The sequence below is a fragment of the Puntigrus tetrazona genome, chromosome 14 (genome assembly GCF_018831695.1).
Source record: "Puntigrus tetrazona isolate hp1 chromosome 14, ASM1883169v1, whole genome shotgun sequence".
NCBI classification, from domain to species: Eukaryota; Metazoa; Chordata; class Actinopteri; order Cypriniformes; family Cyprinidae; genus Puntigrus; species Puntigrus tetrazona.
In genome coordinates, this window is record NC_056712.1 from 9,551,876 (window position 1) to 9,575,803 (window position 23,928).

The following is a 23,928-nucleotide window of genomic DNA, read 5'->3' on the forward strand; positions in this document are numbered from 1 at the left end:
GGCATCAAATTTGAAACCAGTTTTGTGCATAAAATTGCTAAATTCTTCAGTCTAAATATTTCTTATGCTATCTGTGCTCTATAGTGAATAAAATATTGGCTCATGTGATTTGAAATTATTTTATTTTTAGTTTTATTTTATTACAATTTCACAACATTGCAGAATTCAGGTTATATATATATATATATATATATATATATATATATATATATATATATATATATATATATATATACATACTGTATATACACACAGTTTTAATGTTAGTTTTAATGTATATTTCTGTTTTCATTTGAATTTAAATTAAAGTATTTATTTAAGTTGACATTTTTATTATTGTTTGTCCGTTAATTTTTATTTCAACTTTAGTTTTTTAAGTATATCATGTTGGAATAAGAAATGCTGCCTTAGTAACTGAAATATATATTTTATTATTTTATTTTAGTTACATTTTAAGCGATGAAAATATTTGGTTAATGGTTTTAATTTTCGTTCCCCTGAAGAAGGAACGGAGACGTCACGTCGGATGACCACATTGGGATCTCGCCGAGAGACCAATCTACTTTGTATCTAAACGAGCCAATTGAAGATTGGCATGCGCTATCGCATCCAGCTGCCGCTGATCACAGCGCGTGTATAAATAAGCAGCGGGTGCAGCGCATATTCAGGTTTACTCGCTGAGGAGCGAGCTAGTGACCCGGCCCCTTCAGCAGAGGTACAACAATCGTGGCGGCGGGGCGTGTCTCCGCGGTCTTCTTCCTGGGAACGAGGGGTTACATCGTAACCGAGACGTTCCCTTTCAGTCGTTCACTCCGAGTCACGTCCGGATGACCGACCAATTGGGATCCTACCAAAACGCCATGGACGCTGCCTCTTCCAGTGTCCTGTGGAGCCCACAAGCCCCCTCAGTCTATCGGCGTAGGCGGGCTCAACCACAAGAAGCCAGCTACTTTGTAACACTACCCATTCGTAAGACTGGAACAAAATCCCACGTTCTAGTGAACAGGGGCGTCTAAGTCCAGCCTTCCCGTAGGAGGTCTCGGAACCAATACGCATATGGACAGTATTTCAGTTTGCATATGGAAAATTGGAGGTGATTGAACCCTCTTAGACGGGCAGAAGGTCTGCCGAAAAACACGGGAAGGCTATGCCATGGAAATATACACATAAAGTCCTCTTGGGGTACTTTACATGGCTCCCAGCCCTCACCGGTTCTCACGGATTCATCGAGAGGCCTGGCGCCGGGCGCTCCGCAACATCTGGCTGCCGAGGGGAATGGAGGAGCTCGACAGGGTCTACTGTATGGACGCTCTGGAGCGGTTAACAAGCCGACCGAAACCGGGCCTCTCAGTGCTTCTACCCGTTTGAGGTGAGAACACAGGAGGATACCGGTTCCACTGCGTGAGGCTATAGAATCTAGCAATCGTGTTCTTTCGCCCAGCCCGCAGCTCTACAAATCTGTCAGCGAGGTGCCACAGAATACCGCCCAGAATGCAACACTTGCTGAGTGTGCCCGCAATCTTAGGGGGGCAGGCATACCCTGTGCTTGGTAGGCTAGGGTAATGGCGTCCACTATCCAGTGAGCCATCCTCTGCTTGGAGGCGGCGCTCCCCTTCTGCCGGCCTCTGTGACAAGCGAGCTGGACTGAGGTCCTGAAGCTTTGTGTCCGGTCAGATAGCATCTTAGTGCTCGGACGGGACAAAGACGTCAGGGCTGGGTCTGCCTCCTCCAGGGCAGCGCTGAAGGTTCACCACCTGGTCTCTGAAGGGGGTAGTGGGAACCTTGGGCACGTGGCCGGGCCGTGGCCTCAGTGTTACCTGGGAATCAGAGCCCAAACTGTAAGCAGACAGACGACCGAAAAAGCCTGCACAGAACTACTACTACTCTTGATGGAGGCCAACACAGCAGGAGCACACGTCTTCATAGATAAAAGAACTTTAGCACAACTGCTGGCAAGGGTCCAACGGAGCCTACTGCAGTGCTGTCAGCACTACAGACAGGTCCCAAGAGGGTACTGTTGGGAGCCGTGGAGGATTCAACCTCCTGGCTTCCCTCAGGAACCTGATAATCCGGCCATGCTTACCCACAGACCTCCCATCTATGGGGTCATTTTGCAGTGATTGCAGCCACCTAGACTTTAAGGGTGGAGGGAGACAGCCTTCGCTCCAACCCTTGCTGCAAGAAGATAAGCACGACTGATAGGGCAATTCCGGGGTCTTCACCCTGAGAAGAACACCACTCGATGAACAGGCTCTACTTCAAGGCATAGGCCTGTCTGGTGGACGGCACTCTAGCTTGAAGAAATGGTGTCAACTACCCCCTTGAGGTAGGATTCACCAGAGCCTCTCAGATCCCATCCAGGGACCAGACATGGAGTTTCCAGAGGTCTGGGCGCTGGTGCCAAGGGTGCCCGTCTCTGAGTCAGAAAGATCCTTCCTCAGAGGATCGGCCATAGGGCTGTCGCGAGGAGCACAAGTTCTGGGAACAAGTCTTCACCAGTAGGGTGCTACTAGCAAAGACCTGCTCCTTGTCCTCCTGACCTTGCACAGTGTCTGTGCAAGAAGGCTCACTAAATACATACTTGCAAAGGCCCCGCGGCCAGCTGTGTGCCAGTGGGCAATGGGAATTTCTGGAGAGGCAAACAGGTTTACCTGGTGGCTCGGAAATGTTCCCAAATCAAAATCTGCACGGGTTGGAGTCTCCATTCTCCGGGTGGTGCAGCTCACGACAGCTGTATGGCTGCCTGGTTGCACACTCCTGGAATGTGAATGGCGAGAAGCGACCTCAGAACTTCCGACTCCATAGGAGGAGGAGGTGGTGGGCTAGGATTGCGACATATTACGGGAGCGTAGACCACCTTGTTGGTTGATGTACGCCATCGGTCAGTATGTTGTCTGTGCGGACTAGTACATGCTGGCCTCAAAGGCAGTTCTTGAGACTGCCTAGGACGAGATGTACTGCCAGCAACTTTAGGCAGTTGATGTGCCATTGCAGTTGAGGTGTCCAAACCCTGACACTGCATGCCCGTTAATGTCTCAGCCAGTGGTGGAGGCATCCGTGAAACCACAGCATACCTGGAGACCTGCTCCAGGGGCACTCCGGCCCGAAGGCGAGAGGTCTGACCACGGGGTGAAGGTTTGGCGGCAGGCGGTGTTATTTGAACCCGGTGAGTGCCACTTTGCCCGCGCCACCTCGGATTTCGATCGTGTAGCCAATGTTGAAGCGGTCTCATATGGAGTAGTTCCAGCGGCATCACTGTGGCATTTCATGCCATATGCCCCAGGAGCCTCTGAAAATATTTCAGTGGGACCGCCGTGCTCTCATATTCAAGCAGTTCAACACTACAGGTGCACGCTCCTCTGTGAGGTGTGCCATCTGATCGATCAATCAGCTCCATCCCAAGAAAAGAGATCCTCTGCGTTGGACAGAGTTTGCTCTTCTCCTGGTTGACCTGAAACCCCAACTGGCTGAGGTGCTGTAGCACCAGATCCCCGTATTCACAACTGAGCCCGGGACTGAGCTGAATAGATAGTCATCCAGTTGGTTGAGAATGCGACGCCTTACTCTCAGTGGAGCAAGGGCTGCCTCGCGACTTGCATAAAGACGCGTGGCGACAGGAGAATGACCAGGGTAGGACTTGTACTGATATGCTCGACCTTGAATCGAAAATGGCCTGTGGCGCGGAAGAATCGACACATGAAAGTACGTGTCCTTCAGAACGATCGCTGCAACCAATCCTGGGGACGGACGCACTGAATAGGCGTTTCTGTCAACATCCTGAGCAGGAGTGCTCGATTCAGGACTCGCAGATCCAAGATTGGTCGTAACCCACCGCCTTTCTACTACTATGAAGTATGGGCTGTAAGCCCCAACCTCACATATCGGCTGGAGGAACCGGCTTTATCGTTCCTTCACTGGAAGGACAGCAATCTCCGCCCACAAGACAGCACATGCATTGTTCACTGACGTATAGCAGATCCCACTGAACTTGGGGCGCCGGACGAACTGAATCATATAGCGAGTCGTGGATTACGCAGGAGCCACTGGGATAGCCTGGGAAGATTCAACCAGGCATCCAGAGCCGAACAAGCGGCTCGAGCGGAACCACCACGGCAGCAGGCGATGGGGCAGCGAGGGGAGTGCAGGGACCCGCTCGGGGCGTCGTGGCCGGTCGGCGGGGTCTGAGTGTGTGCAACTCTTACCTGCATCCCCGCAGAAGTGAGGCGGGTAGGCGTTGGTTGTCCCAGTCTTCCCACTGCTGCATATTAGCCCAGAGACAGAGGAACCCGCCCTTGTCGAGGTTTTAGGTAGCGGCAACATTCTCTGCCCGGCAGGCGGCTTCCTCCATCCCCGGATCTGAGGGCCTCTTGCACCTGCGCTTTCCTCCAGGTTTGGCAGGAGCCTGGACAGGCTGGGTGGCTGCCCTGCTGCCAGCTCCATGGTGCTGCCCTAGATGGGGCTGCTGCGTTGGCTGCACGGGAGCGAGGCGGCAGCAGGGGGCACCCTCGGCGACAAGCTGGCTGAGGCGGGCCGTCGGCGGCTGGGTGAAGGCAGCAGCTGCACGCGAGGCAGGATGTTTCTTACCTCAGTCTGCTTCTGGGCAGCGGAGAACTGCTGGGCAAAGTTCTCCACTGCGTCCGAAGAGGCCGGTCTGGGACATGGGGGCATTCAAATGAGTGTCCTGTCTACCTCGCGCATGTCGACCAGACACAGCCACAGATGGCGTTTCTGGACCACCGTGAAGGCCATCGCATAACAGAGACCGCGTTGTGACCTTCGCTCGCTCGTGGCGCGAGTCCATCACGATACAGAGTTCTTTCAGAACTCCGGTCATGACCACCCCTGTGCAGATCCTTCAGTGCCTTGGCCTGATGAACCTGCAACAACGCCAAGCGTGTACTGCAGAGCGCAGCTTGTCCACAGGCGCACAAGGCACTGCCGTTCAGAGCCGGCAGTACCTGCAGGCCTGGGAGTACAGGATCACCGCACTAAGCGGAAACGGCATTGGGACACAGCTGCATCCCAACTGACCGCTCCACTGGGGGGGTGATCACCGTAACTCCCTGGCTGTGCCGCTGTCAAGGGTGGTGAAGGAGGAGGAGCCACTGGGGCAGTTTCTGGCAGTGAAAGGTGCTTTCCACATCCCAGTAAGCTCCTCATGCACTTCCAGGAAGAAAGGTACCAGGGTGGGGCCCTGAGAACCAGCGCGAGCCACCCTTAAATACCAATCATCCAGCCTCGAGGGCCCGGGAAACAGTGGAGGTTTCCACTTGATCCCGATCACCTCGGCGGCCTGGGCAAGCATAGCCACCATTTCTAGATCTGTATCCAGTACATTCAACGTCTGGTAGACGCAGAGCAACCAGATCTTCACTTCCAGAAATGTCTGGCTCACCTTCCGATGCAGCGATTGACTTCTGATCATCAGGGGGAGCCCAAGAGGGTACAGCTGATACCCCACGTGAGGTCAGACTGCCCTTTGCAGCTCCACTGGTTGCAGAGTTTAAGCTTTGTGTCACAACGAATGGAACCCACCTGTCTGCAGCCAGGATGAGAACCAAGTCGAGCAAACACAAGCTCCGCCTCCTTTTTTCAAGGCGACAGAGCCCGCCCATCACTCCGAGATGACCATCTCCCCGCGAGGAAATGATTCATCCACAACCGCCACCTCAGCGTGCTCAGCCCAGGCACACGAGGCAACGATTGTGACCATCACCTAACACCAGGTAACAACCGCATCCAGAAACACACGGGTGTCGTCGTCTGAAGCAAGACCCACGCTGTCTTCCAAGACGCGTCGAGTTTGCCAGACGTAACGTCGTCTTTAAAAACACGCACCGCGAATGCTCTTTTAGTGCTCGCGGCAACAGGGGATAGCCGTTTTGCACACAAACAGGGGGTAGTGCAGCCTGATTGTGGCAATCCACTCGACGCAGGAAAGCGACCTCCGCTGAAACGCCGTACTCCAACACTCGTGAGATCGTCTTTGGAGCGGGAACAGTCACGCTTCGGCTCCGGCGAAAGCTGAATATGCGCTGCACCGCTGTTTATTTATACACGCGCTGTGATCAGCGGCAGCTGGATGCGATTAAGCGCATGCCAATCTTCAATTGGCTCGTTTAGATACACTGGTAGATTGGTCTCTCGAAGCGAGATCCCAATTCGTCGGTCATCCGACGTGACTCGGAGTGACCGACTGAAAGGGAAATTTGGTTAATGGTTTTAATTTTAGTTTCAATTGAATTTTAGTTATACCACATTGTAATTACTATAATTTTTTTACCCTGATGTGTGTTTTCCAGTCATTTCCTGTACTGTAAATGATTTCAGATTTACTAGTTCCTCTACAGGTAAACAATCGGTGGTTGGTCAGGCGGTCTGTTCCTGTCTAAGTAGGTGGTTCTTGGCTTGAAAAATCTGTGAAGTGCTGGTCCATGACGATGATAGTGATGGCAAAGGGATGCTTACTGTCCGTCTGTGACAAATATATGCAAAAAAATAATTTCACTCACCATGTCGGTGTCTGAAACAGGGCCAAAACTGGTGACGTAAATGTCTGTCTTCACTGTGGTAACTCGATCTGGAAAAACAAAAAGAAGAGACATCAAAATGACCGATGTTATTTTCCCAGAGTGCAATGGCAAAAGCCCTGTCTCATCCACCTTGAAAGGGGCAAAACCGCATTGTCCAAGAAGAGAAAAGATTTGTGAAATTCACATTTTCTTTACAGGTTCACTGCAGAAAGAGCATCTTTCTTTCCTGAGATGAAAGCGTGCATTAGGCAGAGGGAAATGTGCTTGCGCTTACTGGCCCCGTGTTAGGTTGGCTAGTAATCAAATCTTTCTGTTTCTGCTTCAGTATATTATTCCCCCCTTTCTTTTTCCTGAGATTTCTTTCTGGCATTCAAAAGAGCTCGATATTTCCTCTGATCAATGCACTAAACAACACAGGTACATTCAGTCAGACAGACAGCAAAATATTAAATACAGAACTACTACTACTACTACTACACACACACACACACACATATTTTTACTAATACTTTAAAACAGACCCAAATAACTTTAAAATATAATGCAAATAAAAATACAGCACAATTTAAAAATGGCATTTTTTAGGACTTTTTTAGTCCAAATTGCACCTGTATTTTCATTGCACTGCAGTTTCTAGGTGAAATACTACTACTAACAATAACTGTTGTTGATTTTCATATAAATTATGATTACAGGGGCAGATTACTGAAGAATAAAGGCTTATTTTATAGCAGTTCCTTGCAAAATAAAATATTATTACCCAAAAACACTTGTATATTAGTGCTGGGCAACGATCAATCACAATCAAAATAAAAGTTTTTGTGTACGTAATATGTGTTTGTACTATATATATATTTAAAACACAAAGCATGTATATATTTAAGAACAATGTATGTTACGCATAAATATTACATGAAAATACATGTAAATATTTTCCAAATACACACTGTATGTCTGTTTTTAAATAGAAATATACACTGTACACACACATATTAAGTGCACAAAACTTTTATTTTGGATTTGATTAATCGTTGCCCAGCACAAATGTTTTGATGTTTACATCAATCAACTTCAAATGGTGCATGAATATGTGAAGCCACTTTCAAAAAGCTCAAAGGCTTGTAGATGGAAAAGCAAAACTGGCAAGATAAATGCATTTTGATAAATGTTTGCTTTTTCGATAACATTAGGTTTATGGGATTTCAAAACACAATAGAGCATGAACCTTTTAGCTCCACTCACTGGACATTTCATTTTTGAACCAGCATGTTATATTTCACATACCGTGTCATTAAACGTTGCCGCTACAGGTGGACCGATTGATCAGATTTATCAATTTTATCAGCAAAAACGTGTGCCAATAATTTTTCCAGGTTGAGACCAGAGATTTTACACTTTTTCTCGTCATCCCTTTATTCAATATTTTGTTATTTTGATTAGATAGTAATCAGCAGTTAACAATAGAAATGACGGTTTACGAGAAAAAACGGTTTACAAGTTTCGTAGAAAGAGAATGACGCGTACCAAATGAGCCGCTGTAGAAACTTAATACGAAATAGCTCAACAACGCAAATAGAACTGCATGTGAAATAAAAATAATAAAATATTTTTTTTTTCTATGCATCATATTCAATGCTTCAGTTTGTTTTTATACTATACTATTATATTATATTATATTACATTTTATAAAGCAGTTAGTTCCATTCCTGGATTGTGATTGGTCAGCAGCTGAGTTTTATTCACGATACAGCACGACTTTGACCGCTTAGCCTACGATTACGTGTATCACTGAGCAACCCCCCTAGCAACCACCCTTAGCAACAATCAAGAAAACAGCATTAAAACTGCTCTGTATAGTATGTATTTTGGTTAAATTAAACGTCTGTTGTCAATTTAATGAAATATGAATGACCCTTACTGGCCTAATGCTGCGTCTTTCATCTTTAATTTTGAGACCACGCCCTTCCCCACCTAATAAATGCTTCTCATGCGCGTGTCTTTGTGAAACCATTCAGTTTCCGCCGTCAGAAGGGAGTATTACGGTATATTTTAGCTTTCTGTTTCGGGTATGATTATATATATTCATATGTCCATCGGTTTGCAGTGATGCATGCAATCTCAAGCTACTCCTGTTTTAAAAATAAATGAGGGAAAACAGACATAAATATCATATATGCCAGTGTTAAGAAATGATACAGTGGATGATAAGCTATTCTCTGCTATTCTGCGTTTATTTAAGCTCCGTTAGATTACTGTTTCTGTCAGGAACTACTTTTAATGGAAGCACTGCATTTAACGAACTTGCTTCACAAACACATATTTTTAGTTTTAATATCTTGTATTGTGTGGTAACCGTCGTTAGCGCTCTTAAGCCTCTTATTCGCGATACATCACAGCCTCTCGTACCACATTGCTTGCATATTATATTATATTATATTATATACTGTTTTACAGAGCACTGTAAAAAGGTTTTCTCAGGCAACCCTATTATATATTTTTTTTCTCATGACACCTGCAATGGAGAAACACGATTCAGCTTATAATACTTCTTGTGCATCTTTTTAAAAAAAAAAAGTAGTTTTGCAGAACGGTAGGCAGAGCTGCATATTTCTAATAAGCCTAGGCTGCTACAACAGTTCTAGAAATTGATTTTGAAATACCAAAAATTAAACAGCAATAAAAATTCTGCTTTGCTAAACAAAAAAAGGAGTTTCGATGCATACAAATGCAGAGCAGCGCCCTGTCCCATATGCAGATAAATATCAGAATGAATGATATATTCTCATAAATGAGCTCATAAGTTCAAAGTGAGAGCCCGGGGGTCTTCAGTGCTTCTTTAGTGCTTAAAGTGGCGAGTGTATTCTGAGCTTGGAGAGGCTGGTGTGTTATATTAATAGCTGGCTAATGTAGGGGTGGTTTATTCAGCGCTGAGCAGGAGGAGAGAGGCTCGGAGACACCAGGATGCTTTGATGTCTTTTCTGTGGGGTTTTTTATTCACTTTATTCTCCTGTTTCACAAACGAAAGCTGATAAAAAAAAAAACACTGAGTAATCAGCCGACGACAACAGCAATCAAACAAACAAGAAGAAATTAAGACTGCTCATCTCAAAAACAATGTCACTCTCTTTCTGTCTGTCTGTGTCACGTCTCTAAAATTGCCCTAATTATACAATGTCGCGCTTGTCTGGGCGCCGACCCAATGAGGATAGAAAAGGGGGGAAAAAATGCATTGATATTCATCTCTGGCTAGATTTTGCATGCTGTTTCTGCACGGAATCGATAGACTGCTGGGAAAGTATAAAGAGACATCGAAAAACATTGAAGTTTTATGCAAAACTAGATGTTTTCGTCTTCTCAGGTCTTCTCTGTGTTGAGGGTAGTTGCTATGCAGTTTCTAAGGTGTTGGGAGTGGTTTCTTGTCCATTGCTATGAGAAGTCTAGATGGTTGCTACAGGGCTGAACATTGTGGCTTACTCAGAATATAAAAACAGAAAGACTGCAATTTCATGTTGTTTTACATAAAAACGGCTCATTATCTGATGCTTTTAGCATATCACCTTTTAATCAGACTCGAAATGAAAAGTTTTTAAACCTGTTGCTTTAAATGCTTTTAAAAGGCAGGGAGCCTTTAATGGTTAATGGTTTGAAATAGAAATTAAGACAAATAACAGCCATAGAATAACATAATTATTACTATTATTTTATACTTTATATAGCTACTAATACATACTAATATATATACTTTTTTACTTTACTCTAAAGGTATCATTTAGTGTTGGGCGATGATTGATCTTGATTAATCACATCCAAAATAAATCTTTATATAATATATGGGTGTGTACTGTGTATATTTATTATGTATGCATAAAGACACACACATACAGTATATATTTAGAAAATATTTAGATGTATTTACATGTATATATTTATATTCAGATAATTTATATTAAATATGAAATATAAACAAATTACTATATGTGCATGTGTGTATATTTAAATATATGTAATTGATATACACAGTACACACACATATATTATATACACAAAAAATATTTTAGATGCAATTAATTTGTGATAAATTTTACATTTATATTCCTTATTTTTTATAATTATTATTATTAATGATATTTAATTTTTATTATATCTCCTTATTATTTTTAATATAGTTATTTTAAAAAAGGGACACATTTTATCCACAACTGTAATGTTATCAGAAGAATCAAACAATGATCCTTTTTTATGTACTTTTCAAACCCAAAAGTGTTCATCCTCAGATCTCTATGATATTCTGGTTTTGAGTTCCTCCTTCAGCGTGTCTGTGAGATATTCTTTGTTCATTCACTAGGTGAAAATTATAAATCGCTTTTTGTTTTTGTTTTTTATTAGAAACCTAAACAAGCAGCTTTAATAAAATAAAACAATATGCAACAGTAATGATAATGCTAGTCTACTAATGGTACTAATAATTAAGACTACTCATCTTCAAAACAATGGCTGTCTCACTCTCTTGAATTGCCCTAATTACTCAATGCCACGCGAGCGTCTGGGCACCATCCCAACGAGGATAAAAACGGATGAAAAAAACAGAGAAATTCCACTGAATTGACGTTCATCTCTGACAGAGATGAAAGACTGCTGGGAAGGCATAAAAAACCCTACTGTTTTAAGTAGCTTTTATAAACCGCAGCTTCTTTTGTGCATGGCTATCAGGTGCCATTATTCTGAGGGGGTTAGATGGTTGTGTTGTTAGGGGTCTGTGTGTCTGAGTGAATGTAAAGTGGCTCGGCCGGGTCTCCGAGGGACGGGGGAAGGGTTGAGAGACTGTCTGAAATGAGACTGGGGGGGGTTATAAAGAAGTGCTCTTATATACATGACATTATTCACATATGCAGCAGAGCGATGCGTAACGTCTGAGGGAATGCCCTTTCTGTTTGACTTCACCTCTCTCTACAGCTTTGCATTCATTCTGTGAGACCAAATCTCTTACAAAACCTATTGACCTGCCTTGCTGCTATAAATATATATGTGTGTGTGTGTGTGTATATATATACATATACATATATATATATATACATATACATATATATACATATACATATATATATATATATATATATATATATATATATATATATATATATATATATATATATATATATATATATATTTATTTTTTCCCACAGGCTAAAGACATTTGATTAGTTAAGGAGAAAAAATATATATATTCATTTTATAACGGTAAATCAACATTATTATTATTATTATTATTATTATTATTATTATTATTATTATTATTTTGTAAAAATAAATACATTACTGTTGCAATAATACTATTGTAGTGTAAAACAGAAACTGTAGTAATAAGAAGGTAAATAAAAATTCCTAATTAAGATATTATTTCTATTACTATATTAAATGTTACTATTACTATTACTTTTTAACTGTGAAAAAATAGTATTTAAAAATTACTACTACTACTACTACTACTATCATTTTTATTATTATTATTATTATTATTATTAATATTAATATTATATTGGTGACATACACATTTAATCAGTAAACAAATCATTAATATATAAAAATGAAATCAATAAAGAAATACTTTATAATAAACTTTAGAATGCATTTTTATTATTATATGTGAGACACAGATAACATTGGTGACATTATCACAACATGAGACACGCCAACATCGCCCCAATCCTTTCATCTCCAAAATTCCTGTACAGCAAATTTTTAGATTTTCATATAGAGTACATGAAAATCACCTCTGATATTTTCCGACCTTAGTTAAGACCATTAATAACAGCCTGCATATTGTTTTTCTCCCTGCTTCACTCTTCACTCCTGTATTGTCTAAACACAAGAATCAATGCACAATTAATCTACAGTGGCAAACTCAATTAACAGCCTTAAAATTACCGATGTGGGAGTAACTCATGTAACCTCTAGTTTGCGATGAGACATCAAACACGCCTCCATCTCTTCTCCGTTTGCTCTTCCTGCTCCTCAGTCTGCCAGGTAATCATTCCCGAAGATCAATACACATTAGTAAAAGGATCCATGTTCATTTTTCATTGTCTACAAATAAGCCTTTTGTGGCTTCGGTGCATTATAACAGTAATAAAAAGGCAAGGTCTGTAATTTTTCTTGCGACAGCATTTTCAAAATAGCCCAGTGTGTGGGAAAAAAACGAAACCCTGGCAACACCGACAGCTCACTAGGTTTTTGAGCAGAGCTTAAATTCCTTTTGTTCACTGGCCAGATCACAGTGAATGATTCAGTTTGATTCATTTTGTGACGCTCTCTGTCTTTGTTTACAACAGAAGGCGACAAAGACTCCATCAGCCTAGAATCACAAAGGACACACGTTCTCCATCCAACCCCTCCGATGTAAGAAAACGCTCGCAATGGCAATAACAACCCCGCGAATTCACCTTGAAATAAATCAATACACTCTCGAGGACGAAACGATTATCCGAGTCTGGTTTATGCTTCTTCTAAATGTTTCATTTATTAGGTCATTATATCCTCGTTCCAGCGGTGCTAAACTCCTCGACACGGCGAGAGGCGCTCTTTGATTCGCTCGCAAAAGTTAATCAGCCAAACATAAACGCTATAACAACACATTCAGATTTACTGACACATTCATCCATCCGGAGATTGACTGACTGCCGTATTGGATCGAGGAACAGGGGGTTTGTGGGAGTTTGGCCTCAGCAATGATGAGTGTATTGACCGCTCGGGCTGTTTTCCCCAGGGTCTGTGAGCGAATCGGCATAAGGACGACAAAAAAAGCATTTCCATAAACAAACATATCATTTACTGGATTAACTGTTAACACAAAAATCAGTCTATTTAAAATATAGGAACATCGGTGTGTTCACATTATTAAAATATTTTAATAATTTTGGTAACACCGTTTGTTAACTAGATTGGCAAACATGAACTATCAAATTAGAAATACTGTACATCTAAAGCAGTTATTATTTTTAGTTCATATTAACTTTTACTAAAGGTATTTAATAACCAGTGTTAATTTTGTATCATTGTCACGAATGTGGTTAGCAGGAGAGCACACAACGAGCATAAAGGTAAATAAAGCGTTTTAATCTACTCAGAGATGAAAATAAACAATATAATTACAGGTAGGCAGACAGGCAGGTAGACAGAACAAAACCACACGCACATAAAGACGCAATCGGACAAACAGAACTGAAACCACAGGACTTAAATATTCAACGTAATTACTTAATAAATGAGACACAGGTGAAAACGCTAAGACAATTAACTAAAGTGGGTTAAACGGAACACAACAAAAACAATAACAAAGTCCAGAGAACGTGACAATCATTTAGATAATATTTAGATAATATTATACATTTTAATTCATATGTTGTTTTATTATTATATTGCATATAAATTGTTATAATAAATGCATGAATATTGCATATTCTGTTGTTGTTATTATTATGGTTATGTCTGTACAATTAGTAATTACAACAGTAATTTGCCATGGTTATTTATTAGTTTATTTTAGTTCTTGTTAAGTTTAGTTAAGTTTTAATTCAGCAAACGTTTTAGTAATTTTGCAGTAAGCTTTTGTCGTTTTTATTTAATTATAGTTTTTAAATGCCTGTGAATTAGTATCGAATTTGTGTTCTGTTTTATTTCAGTTTTAGTTTTTTTAATACATCAGTTTATCAATTGATGTATTAAAAAAAAATCTATTCATCAATCAATTCATCAGTTTTTAATATTTCATTTTGTTTGCAAATATGAGGTAAATAATGTGTGTATATATATATATATATATATATATATATATATATATATATATATATATATATGTGTGTGTGTGTGTGTGTGTGTGTGTGTATATATATATATATATATATGTTTGTGTGTGTGTGTGTGTATATTATATATATATATATATATATATATATATATATATATATATATATATATATATATATATATATATATATATATATATATGAATCATTTTAGAAAATCTGCTCAGCTGAAAAACAAACAAACCAAAATGAAACACCACTATTACTCCAGGAGCACTACGCAGGAGACAGATGGTACCAAAACCTGCACGTGTCTGGGAAACCCTGAAGGTTCGCAAAACATGTGACTAGTAACAGTAATTCTTGTGAACAAGTCATTGATTTGATTATTGATTTTTTTATGAAATCTTGACAGGATACTGCTGGAAACCCACAAACAAATCTTCGACCATGAATGAATAACCTCTAACACGGAGAGACATCACAGCAGTGATGCAAGACGCTTCACTCAGTTAACATCAACAGCCCTTGACCTCAGGATTAATGAGCCGGTCTGACCGGACCTGGGGGTCAAAAGTCACAGGTTAAAACTGAGCCGACTGAGAAGACCGGAAGAGAATTGAGATTCAACACGTGTCGAGCGCAAACAGCTCATTCAGCCGTGCCGTTAAAAACTGTTCAAAGGATGTGAAAAGATGAAAAGATTCAGCCCTCCTCGCTCCTGAAAATATGCACCTTTGCTTTGAACGGCTGAAACAGAATTACTTATTCATTCTGCTTTGTCTTTTCAAGCTCTCGTATCATCACCAAAGTGTCAGCGGCAGGTAAGTTTTATACCAGCTGGTTCTTTAATATGCTAAGACCAGCTTGAACTTCCTTTGAGCTATAAACACGACCTGCCTAGAAGAATGTTTTATTGCTGATGCAGTTTAATGCCTTTCTGCAGCTATGTTTCATTTAGGGTACAAATTTCCTTTTGGTATAATTTAATCAATTTCGAAATGACCGCACATACAGTACGTTGCTGCCATTTCACACTGAAGACTGAAGTAATGATGCTAAAAATTCAGCTTTGCATCGAAAGAATAAATAACATTTTAAGTTATTTTAAATTAAGGAGGGGCTGTCCTGCTCTATAGGTTTTAAGAACATGTCACCATATTTTGCACATTTTAACACTGGCCTTTGATGTTGAGATATTGAGGTTTGCCGTCTCTTTGCTGCAGTAGTTCTGTGTCGTTTACACAAAACCCTTTTTAGTGTTTGACAGTCCCTATCATTCACCTTCAGTTTTTTGCTCACTTTTCTTCTTCGCTCTCAAGTTTTGCCTTGCTTTGTGTTTGCAGTCATAATCGTAAAGACCGTTGTTCTTAAAACACCAACCAATTGGGCTATTAAGGTTACAGACACTCCTGCTAAATGGGCTTTTTGGAAGTGTGACAAGTCACCATTTCACCGACCACTCGTACTAACAGCTTCTGAACACAACGCATACTATACTGCAGTACAAAGAAAGATAACAAAAAAACAACTACTTTTTTCATTTATTGTAGCAAATTATTAATTGCAATTAATCACGTACAAGATAAGTTTTTGTTTACATAATAAATGTGTATATTGTGTATATTTATCCTGTTTCTATATATATATATATATATATATATATATATATATATATATATATATATATATATATATATATTGAAGAAAAAATCAATTATTATATTTGTAAATTAAATATAAAATACAAATACATACATATAAATGCAATTAAATATTTTCTAAATATATACTGTATGTGTGTGTTCATACATATATAATAAATATACACAGCACAGAGACATGTATTTTGGATGTGATTAATCATTTGAAAGCACAAATTTATCATATGACATATAAATACATTTGAACAGGATGAAGTTTTTTTATTTAAATATAATATTTTTATATTTAGCACTGCACCTTTGGAAGCTACGGAATATATTTAAATGTTTCCCAGAAGACAAAATTAGTACATTAGTACAAAAAAAACTAATTATTTTAAATAAAATGTAAATTTGCAGGTCAAATGGTTTGTCTCGTCTCAATCGGGAATGGAATTCAATTCACTTTCAGGCACTAATTTGTGGTTTTATTACCTGAATGACTGTTTCTGGTGAAGTGAATCAAATTCACTAGTGTTTCATATTAATACAACTATTTAGGTGAATCTAACAACTCAAATGAGTAAAGCGATTGAAAATAATCAAATGATCTCAACGGACCAAGCTACTGGAATGAATCAGACTCCCTGCTACTAGTAATCAATCTGCTCTAGAAGGCAAAAAGTAGCTCAGATCATTTGGTCTTGGAAGAATTTGATGAGATCCATTTGAGTCCATGCGATCTGACTTCTGATTGCAGAGTGAACACAATTTGAGACATTGCAATCTCTTCTAAAGCCCCAGAGTAGACAAAAGTGAGATTACAGGGGTCTTTACTTAAGAAAGAAAAAGTTCTGCGAAATTCTCCTTTAATTTCATTGATGTCTACGAGACATTAAAGAGATTTTCATTTGCGATTTTCTTTTCTATGACACTGCTGTGAGCTCACAGTCCTTCTACGCCTATTAAAGGATGAATGACTACATCGGCAGACAAATCCATAAGGTTCAGTGAAATCCTGCATATCGTTATGGCCTTTGTTAGCTAAACTAATCCGCTAATGGAAAAATGTCACTGACACTTAAGTAGTGACAAAACATTAGAAAAATGCCTCCTTTTATGCCAGTCAATAGAGAGCTGCTTTATAATAGCAGCGCGTACATGACCGCACAAATCAATAAAAACAGGTACTCAGTATCTTTCTTTAATCTGGGCTAATGTACTTCTGTTGTCACCATAAGCACTATAATGTGTTCCTGCCTTCATCATCACAACATCAGACACGAACTACACCGATAAAACCACGGAGATAAGCTAGATCCGAATGCACTGAAGGTCTTTGTTCAAATCCATTACGCCACAGATTTAGCGATGCTTGAGGAAAGATAAACTTGATTCTAGAGAAGAGCAGAGATGATTTCAGCCTTCATATGTGCTCTTATTACAGCATGCTTTATCATTACCGGGATATCAAATGCAAGCTATTTAAAGTGCCCCTATAGATTTTCGAAAATTACCTTCCATGCAGTGTGTAACACGGCTCTAACTGAATCAAAACATCCTGCAAAGTGTGAAGTTGTAGCATGTCTAAAGTCGTCTCTGGAAAGAAAGAGTCAGCTTTGAATCACTGAAACGAGTCATTTTTAAAACAAAATCCTAGGTGTTTTGTGTCGACATCAACGTAAAACATTGGCATATTGCCAGCCGCTGTTGGTCTTTTCTCATTGGTCTGAATGAAAATGCTAATTCATTCTTTGCCACTAGGTGCCGCTTTTGAAGCGGTAAGATAGCAGTTTCCCTGGTAACGCTGTACATAAAGCCCACTGCTTTATCAGGCATTACAGGCAAGACCAATCAGACCAATCAATGCAGATTAGCGTCACGCAAAGGAGGAGTTTGGAAAAGTGAATCGTTAAACGAATCATTTGGGAGCTGTTGAGCAGATATTGTTAAAATAAATCACATTTTTAAGACCTAAAGTGTTTCTGACCTTGCAAGCATGTGAACCTGTTGTTGGGGGCTCCCGAAAACAAAATATGAACCTGTAATTACCAATAATAGGGGTATTCCTACCCGTTTCATGGCATGATTGTACCTGGGTGCACCTTTTTTAGAGACGCGAAATACATACAACAAACGCATATCACTGCAGTTTTCCAAAAGAAATGAATACTTGAGGCATTAAAACTCTGACACACAAATTTACTGAATTTCTATTAATAAAGTGTAATTTTTGCACATTACTTGAAGAGTAAACATTACTTCAAAACAATATTAATATGCCAAGAGATTTGAAAACTGATGCTTTTGAACATCACACATATCCAGCTTCATATCTATGTGTTTTCAGACGGTAGGTTTGTTCCGTAGTAACTACGGTAATTACAGTTAAAATGGCACAGCTACATCAACAAATGCGTTTTTAGATCAGTTTTGCATTTGTTAACACCATGAGGTAGGTTTATGGTTGGATTTGGTGTAGGACATTTCCAACATGATTGAGCATTAGCTTTTAGCAATGCATGGATGTACGCAATACGTAACTGAAGCAACGTAATAAAAACACAGCAATATATCAATATAATAAAAATGCGTTTTAGCAAGTCAGTAGACATTTCTCTTTGAAACTGCCCTGATACGTGCAGTAAGGCACGTAAAAAACTGCATCGATGTCGTATTTTTATGAGACCAGGTTGTTCAATTCACACACTACTAACTCACCTCCCAGTCCGGGTCTCAGCCGGTTGTCGTAGCCATCCAGCAGGCGGTCCAGGATGCGTGTGAACAGGGTGATGTTATTTTTGAAGGCATCTGTTGTGGCATCTGCGGACACTGACCTACACAACAAAGTCGAGAGTGTGCGTGTGAGCTTAACAGTCTCACGAACAGCACTGGAAAGACTTCAAAGACTTCAAAAATGAGAGCGGCCAAACTGCAGCCTGAGTGAAATGAGGAATTACCTGATCTTCACAATGTTCTTGACATCTTTTTAGCACTTTAATGATCCTAGTTTCATACGCAGCGAGTTACAGCTCTCATCTGTTCTGAGAATTATTGCGCCAGATTCAAATAAAATTTTAAATCTTTGAAACTCCTTTTAGCCGTCAGACCTATGAGAAGCTATTCTGAAGACAGCACCATAGTTCGACTAGCCTTCACAATTAAGTTTTTACATGTTTTGGATACTAATCGGATTGCATTATATTTTTTTAGACATGAGATTAGACATAAAAACCAGATCTCAATTAAGGAGCAAGCAACCTGTTTACACATAATAAAACACTGAATAATGCACTGAACGATTAACTTATTGATCAAATTGTTTAAATTAATTATTTGCGCAAAGGCAATTTTATGACTTAACTCAATATGATGACTTTTGAAACACTAATGACACAAAAATGTTAAGCGTAATGATAAAAAAAAAATTGTTTAATAAAATATTTAAATAAATGAACACATAAATACATACTTTACATGATTATATTTAATATATATGTATTTTGCTACCTAAATGAATGAATTGTAAGTGATGATATTTAACCTATTTTTTAAACACTGAAATAAAAACATTACATAGGAAAAAAACTGATTTTTCTAACTATTTATTTTATAAATAAAATAATTTTAAACAAACAAACACATAAATATCAAATGGCATGCAGGTAATTTAAACATTTTTTAAAGCATTAAACATTAAAAACAGCATGTTTTATCTAACTACATTGCTACTTTCTGCAAATATCCCCTATGCTTCTTTCTGAAAATATTAGTGTTGCTAACTCCCCAACACTGCTGTGATGTGATTAGAGCACTCTTTCACTCTGTTTCACATGTTCTACTTACAGGAAAGTTTATGTGAAACGCTTCTCAGGAATATAATTAACATACTTAAACATAATTGGCTTAATTAGCATAAGCAATCATGCATGCATTATGAGCGTCGACTTGATCTGTTTGCTAGCTGACTGTTAAAGCTCTTCAACTCGCTCTGTTTCAAAGCCCACGAGCGGACGATTGAGAAAGCATTTAAAGGTGCGTTTTCTTCCCGAAGCTACCTTCTCAGGACACCGAACAGCATGCATGAATGCAACAAGCAAGAACAAATATCAGTCACAGAGCATCTTAGAAGAACTTAGAAGTTGTTGCCTACATAGGGCGTTCCAAATCAGTCAGTTAGGACGCTGCAGTGCAAGGCAGCTGTCTATGTAGGCAGCAGTGAGGCAGCTCACTAGGTTTTGGAACAAAGCCATACACCATAAATGGACATGACTGAGCAAGTTCTTCTGAACGTGATTTGAGTAGCTCAGCTGGAATATTCAGCATATGTATAATTCTGCGCTCTGCCACGGGGTAATACCTCATTATAGAGCAAATTTGTAGCTAATTCCTACATAAGCCTCACATACATTGAGAGCATTTAATAGGTAATTATGCAGCTTTGAAGCCGGTCATACTGCTACCATCTGGGGGAACACAAAGGAACCTGAAGGGACAGTATCGACCCATTTAGAGTTATAGAAAGCACTCTGTTTTCATGGTTCCTCTAGAGTTGGAGGACAAACCTCCCCCTAGCGCTCCTTTCGCGGGGAGCATCCATGCGTGACCCAGATTAGAGGGAGTTTTATCTGATGCCATCCCGATTCCAGTTATTCAGAGTGAATTCACAGCTCGTGGAAACAAGTAAAGCATATTTCATGAATCGACTTTATGACACAAACAGGAGGATGGGCTTGCTTATCACATGAATTATCTAGATTTATATGATATTGCTTTATTGATTAGCAGCCTAAGGCGCAGTGTGACCATGCTCACTCCCAGGAGAGGGTCTAAGTCAATGATTTAATATGAATAAAAGGAAAAGAGTCAATCATATTAAGTTTGTATTTAACTGGCAGTGAACTTGAGCTGAGTGTGTACAGAGCGGTCAGAGTAATTTTAATCCATGTGGTCACTATTTAATCATGGCTTTGCAACAAAATCAAGGTTGCACCTCTTAATTATCATTATTTATTTATTTTTTACGAGCAAAACTTTGACCAAAACACTCACTGGGCGATCCAGTATTACAGCATAGCCGTTTACTGCACTTAAGGAAGGTACTACAGGCGTAAACAGGATTTTTACAGTTTGCACTTTCCTCAATACTTGGAATAAAACAAATTGCATAAAACACACAAAGTGCTAGCCAATTTAATACATAAACATTCATTTCAATGATTTCGCGTCCTTCACCCATTACATAAGCATCAGTATCTGTGAAAAGCCATTTTCGCGTTCAAATTGAACATAGTATTTCATATTTTATAATAGTTAGAGAGCCCTAATCTGAAATTGCATTTTTTCTTTTCATTATTATGAATAGATTTCTGAAATGAGGGTTTGGAAATTCATGATTAGTGTCATTCACAAATGATACGAATATTCATAACGCTTTTTGTAGGCTATTTTATAGGCTTTTATCTATAGACATAAGGTAAATGTCTTCATAAACGTTAATATGCATTTATATATATGTGTACTTTTTATGTTTTAAAAACCTTTTGACTAATCGACATGGCAGATGACAAATCACTGAGGTCGCGATCACAAAATAAGGCTAAGTGACATTTTACGTATCGATTTTCATTTTCTAATATGTAAATACATTTAATAAGATGCTTAATATTTAGTAGGATTGTGCATAACTGTAATTTTAAACACCTGATTGGGTGCATGTTTTTAGTTTTCAGTTTTAATTTCAAGAGAAAAAAAATCAGCCTATGCACCTGTAGTACCTCCCCTGGATGAGAAAGCGCTCCTCATGGTTCCACGCTGTTCTGCACCACCTAGAGGATTCATTACTGTTCACCTACAAAAAACCAACGATTTCTAGAAGCCTCTCACGAAAAGCCAATTTGCATGAATTAAACTAGCAATAATTAGCCCTCATCAGACGAACAGAAAGCCGGTCTTTGTCAGTCTTTGTCATCGGAGCGATTTCTTTCGGTCACCACCGGAGTCGTGCGCGTAAAAGTCTCCAGTTACGCACGGAGACGAGAGGTTTCGAGGCGATCCCAGTCTCTTTAAATTAAACTTATCGCGATTATTTTTAAGCAGTGCATCCTCGAGCCCATTCAAAGAGCGTCGTCAAGACTGTCAGTCCTACCTGGTGTGCCAAAACAGCGTCAACACGAAGATGAGAAGATGAAACGCGAACCTCTCCCTCATTTCTGCCACTCAAGCCTGCGTACAAGAAGACAAATCCACAAATCAGGTGAAGAAAGCGGTGTTTGTTTTAGTAAAATACTGCCAATCACACACTACGGTGACGGGTTAAGTTGGTCCATGAGCGCACACGGTACGTACGATCCACCTGCTGATCTTAGATGATGGATCCCAGACATTTCATTAATATTTACAGCGTGTAACAATTCATGATACGAATATCAATATTTCCTAAAAACACTTCAAATCACAAGAAGGGAAAACCACGAACAAGTGACCACGGCTCGCGGCGCGATGATGATCTTCGTGTAAATGGCAACATATGGCCGGGTACCATTTACACACATGGCCAGAAACACAATATCCTGCACTTTATGGAGAGGACACCCACCTGTGATCCACCAGATCCGCTTTGTCCTTATGAATAAAGGATGATAAATAACAACCGGAATGTGAAAGTTTATTCCCAGCCGAGGAAACGGAATCGCGAGTGTTATTCAAGAGCGCGCACGTGGATCGGGGACGAGCGTTAATGAATTCCCATAATAATTCACTATAATATCAGATGCATGTGAGCATCACTGAGGGTCTCTGATCCTCCACGGCGTCTCTCTCTCTCTCTCTTTAACGCACCGCACGCGTCTTGACGCGCCGTGATCTCAGATCTTCTTTACTGGATCTCATACTGTTCACTATTTATTTTTTTTCTCCTGAAAGAAAGAAAGGGGGATAACTACAAAGAAAGAGACAGCTAGCTGGGTCCTAAAGGCAGTTATATTATGGCGCTGTTCTCTCGCGCGCGGTCTTTCCCACACACATACACTTGCTTGAAGGTGTTCATTTATTTGCATTATTACATTTTTATTATTAGTTTAAATGATAAAATAAAAATGATGTAAGATTTTTTTTTTTTACTTACTGTTATGTTGTGCCGTCAGAATGACAGTCTGAACATAAATATAAAAACATCACAGTAATCCACACCACTTCAGTCCATCAATTAATGACTCGTGATGTGAAAAGCTGCACGTTTGTAAGAAACAAATCCATCATTAATCCTTCTTTTTTTTATCTTTGAACCATTGCTTTCAGCTAAAATACGAGCCCTCTATCCATGACATTGCTTTTCCCAGTGAAAAAGCCACCTAGTCTGAATAAGAAGAGACATATGCACAGATTAAACAGCAAGTGAAAACAGTTCTAAACACATATGTTGGTGGATATCGATGGTAAATGACAAAAGGGAATTGACTTTTTCACTGGAGGAAGCGTTATGGATTACGGCTCTGTCTGAAGTGGAAAAAGCCTTGATGATGGATTTGTTTTCTTACACAGCTTTTCACTATGGATGTTAATTGCTGGACTGTAATCATGCAGAATTGCTTGTTGTGATGTTTTTATCAGCCGTTTGGACTCTCATTCCGACGGCACCCATTCACTCCAGAGGATCCATTTCTGAACAAGTATTGCTGAATTTCTCCACATCTGTTCTGACGAAAAAAAAAAAAAAAAATTCTGGCTGAACGTATCCTTCCACAGATTATTCCACAGATTATTCTCTCGTGGAACACAAACAGTCCAAAAACGCTTTTCATATGCAATGGATATACATAGCGATCACGGGCTGTTGCAATTTTCTTGGTCTATTTAAACGAAGAAACAAAATAAATACACAATGGTACACATCATGAAACGATGCTATTCTTGACAGATAATACATGTACACAATGTTTGCCATATAAA

The 23,928-nt window shown here is 39.7% G+C and overlaps 1 protein-coding gene across 3 annotated transcripts in view; it reads right to left on the bottom strand.

Moving 5' to 3' along the window:
* The window catches only part of LOC122358085 (gamma-aminobutyric acid receptor subunit alpha-2-like), a 58,811-nt gene extending 35,934 nt beyond the window's left edge, over positions 1 to 22,877 (bottom strand). Inside the window, exons 1-4 of one of the 3 annotated variants that reach the window (XM_043257858.1) lie at positions 22,577 to 22,877; positions 22,127 to 22,203; positions 18,700 to 18,815; positions 6,513 to 6,580 (exon numbers count right to left, since the gene is read on the bottom strand). In XM_043257858.1, coding sequence (XP_043113793.1) covers positions 6,513 to 6,580; positions 18,700 to 18,815; positions 22,127 to 22,188 — 246 coding nt within the window. In that variant the 5' untranslated portion in view covers positions 22,189 to 22,203; positions 22,577 to 22,877. Of the gene's footprint in view, positions 1 to 6,512; positions 6,581 to 18,699; positions 18,816 to 22,126; positions 22,204 to 22,326; positions 22,493 to 22,576 lie in introns of those variants that run through there. The other 2 variants (XM_043257861.1, XM_043257860.1) reach the window with 2 other exon arrangements.
* Positions 22,878 to 23,928: the final 1,051 nt, after the last annotated feature.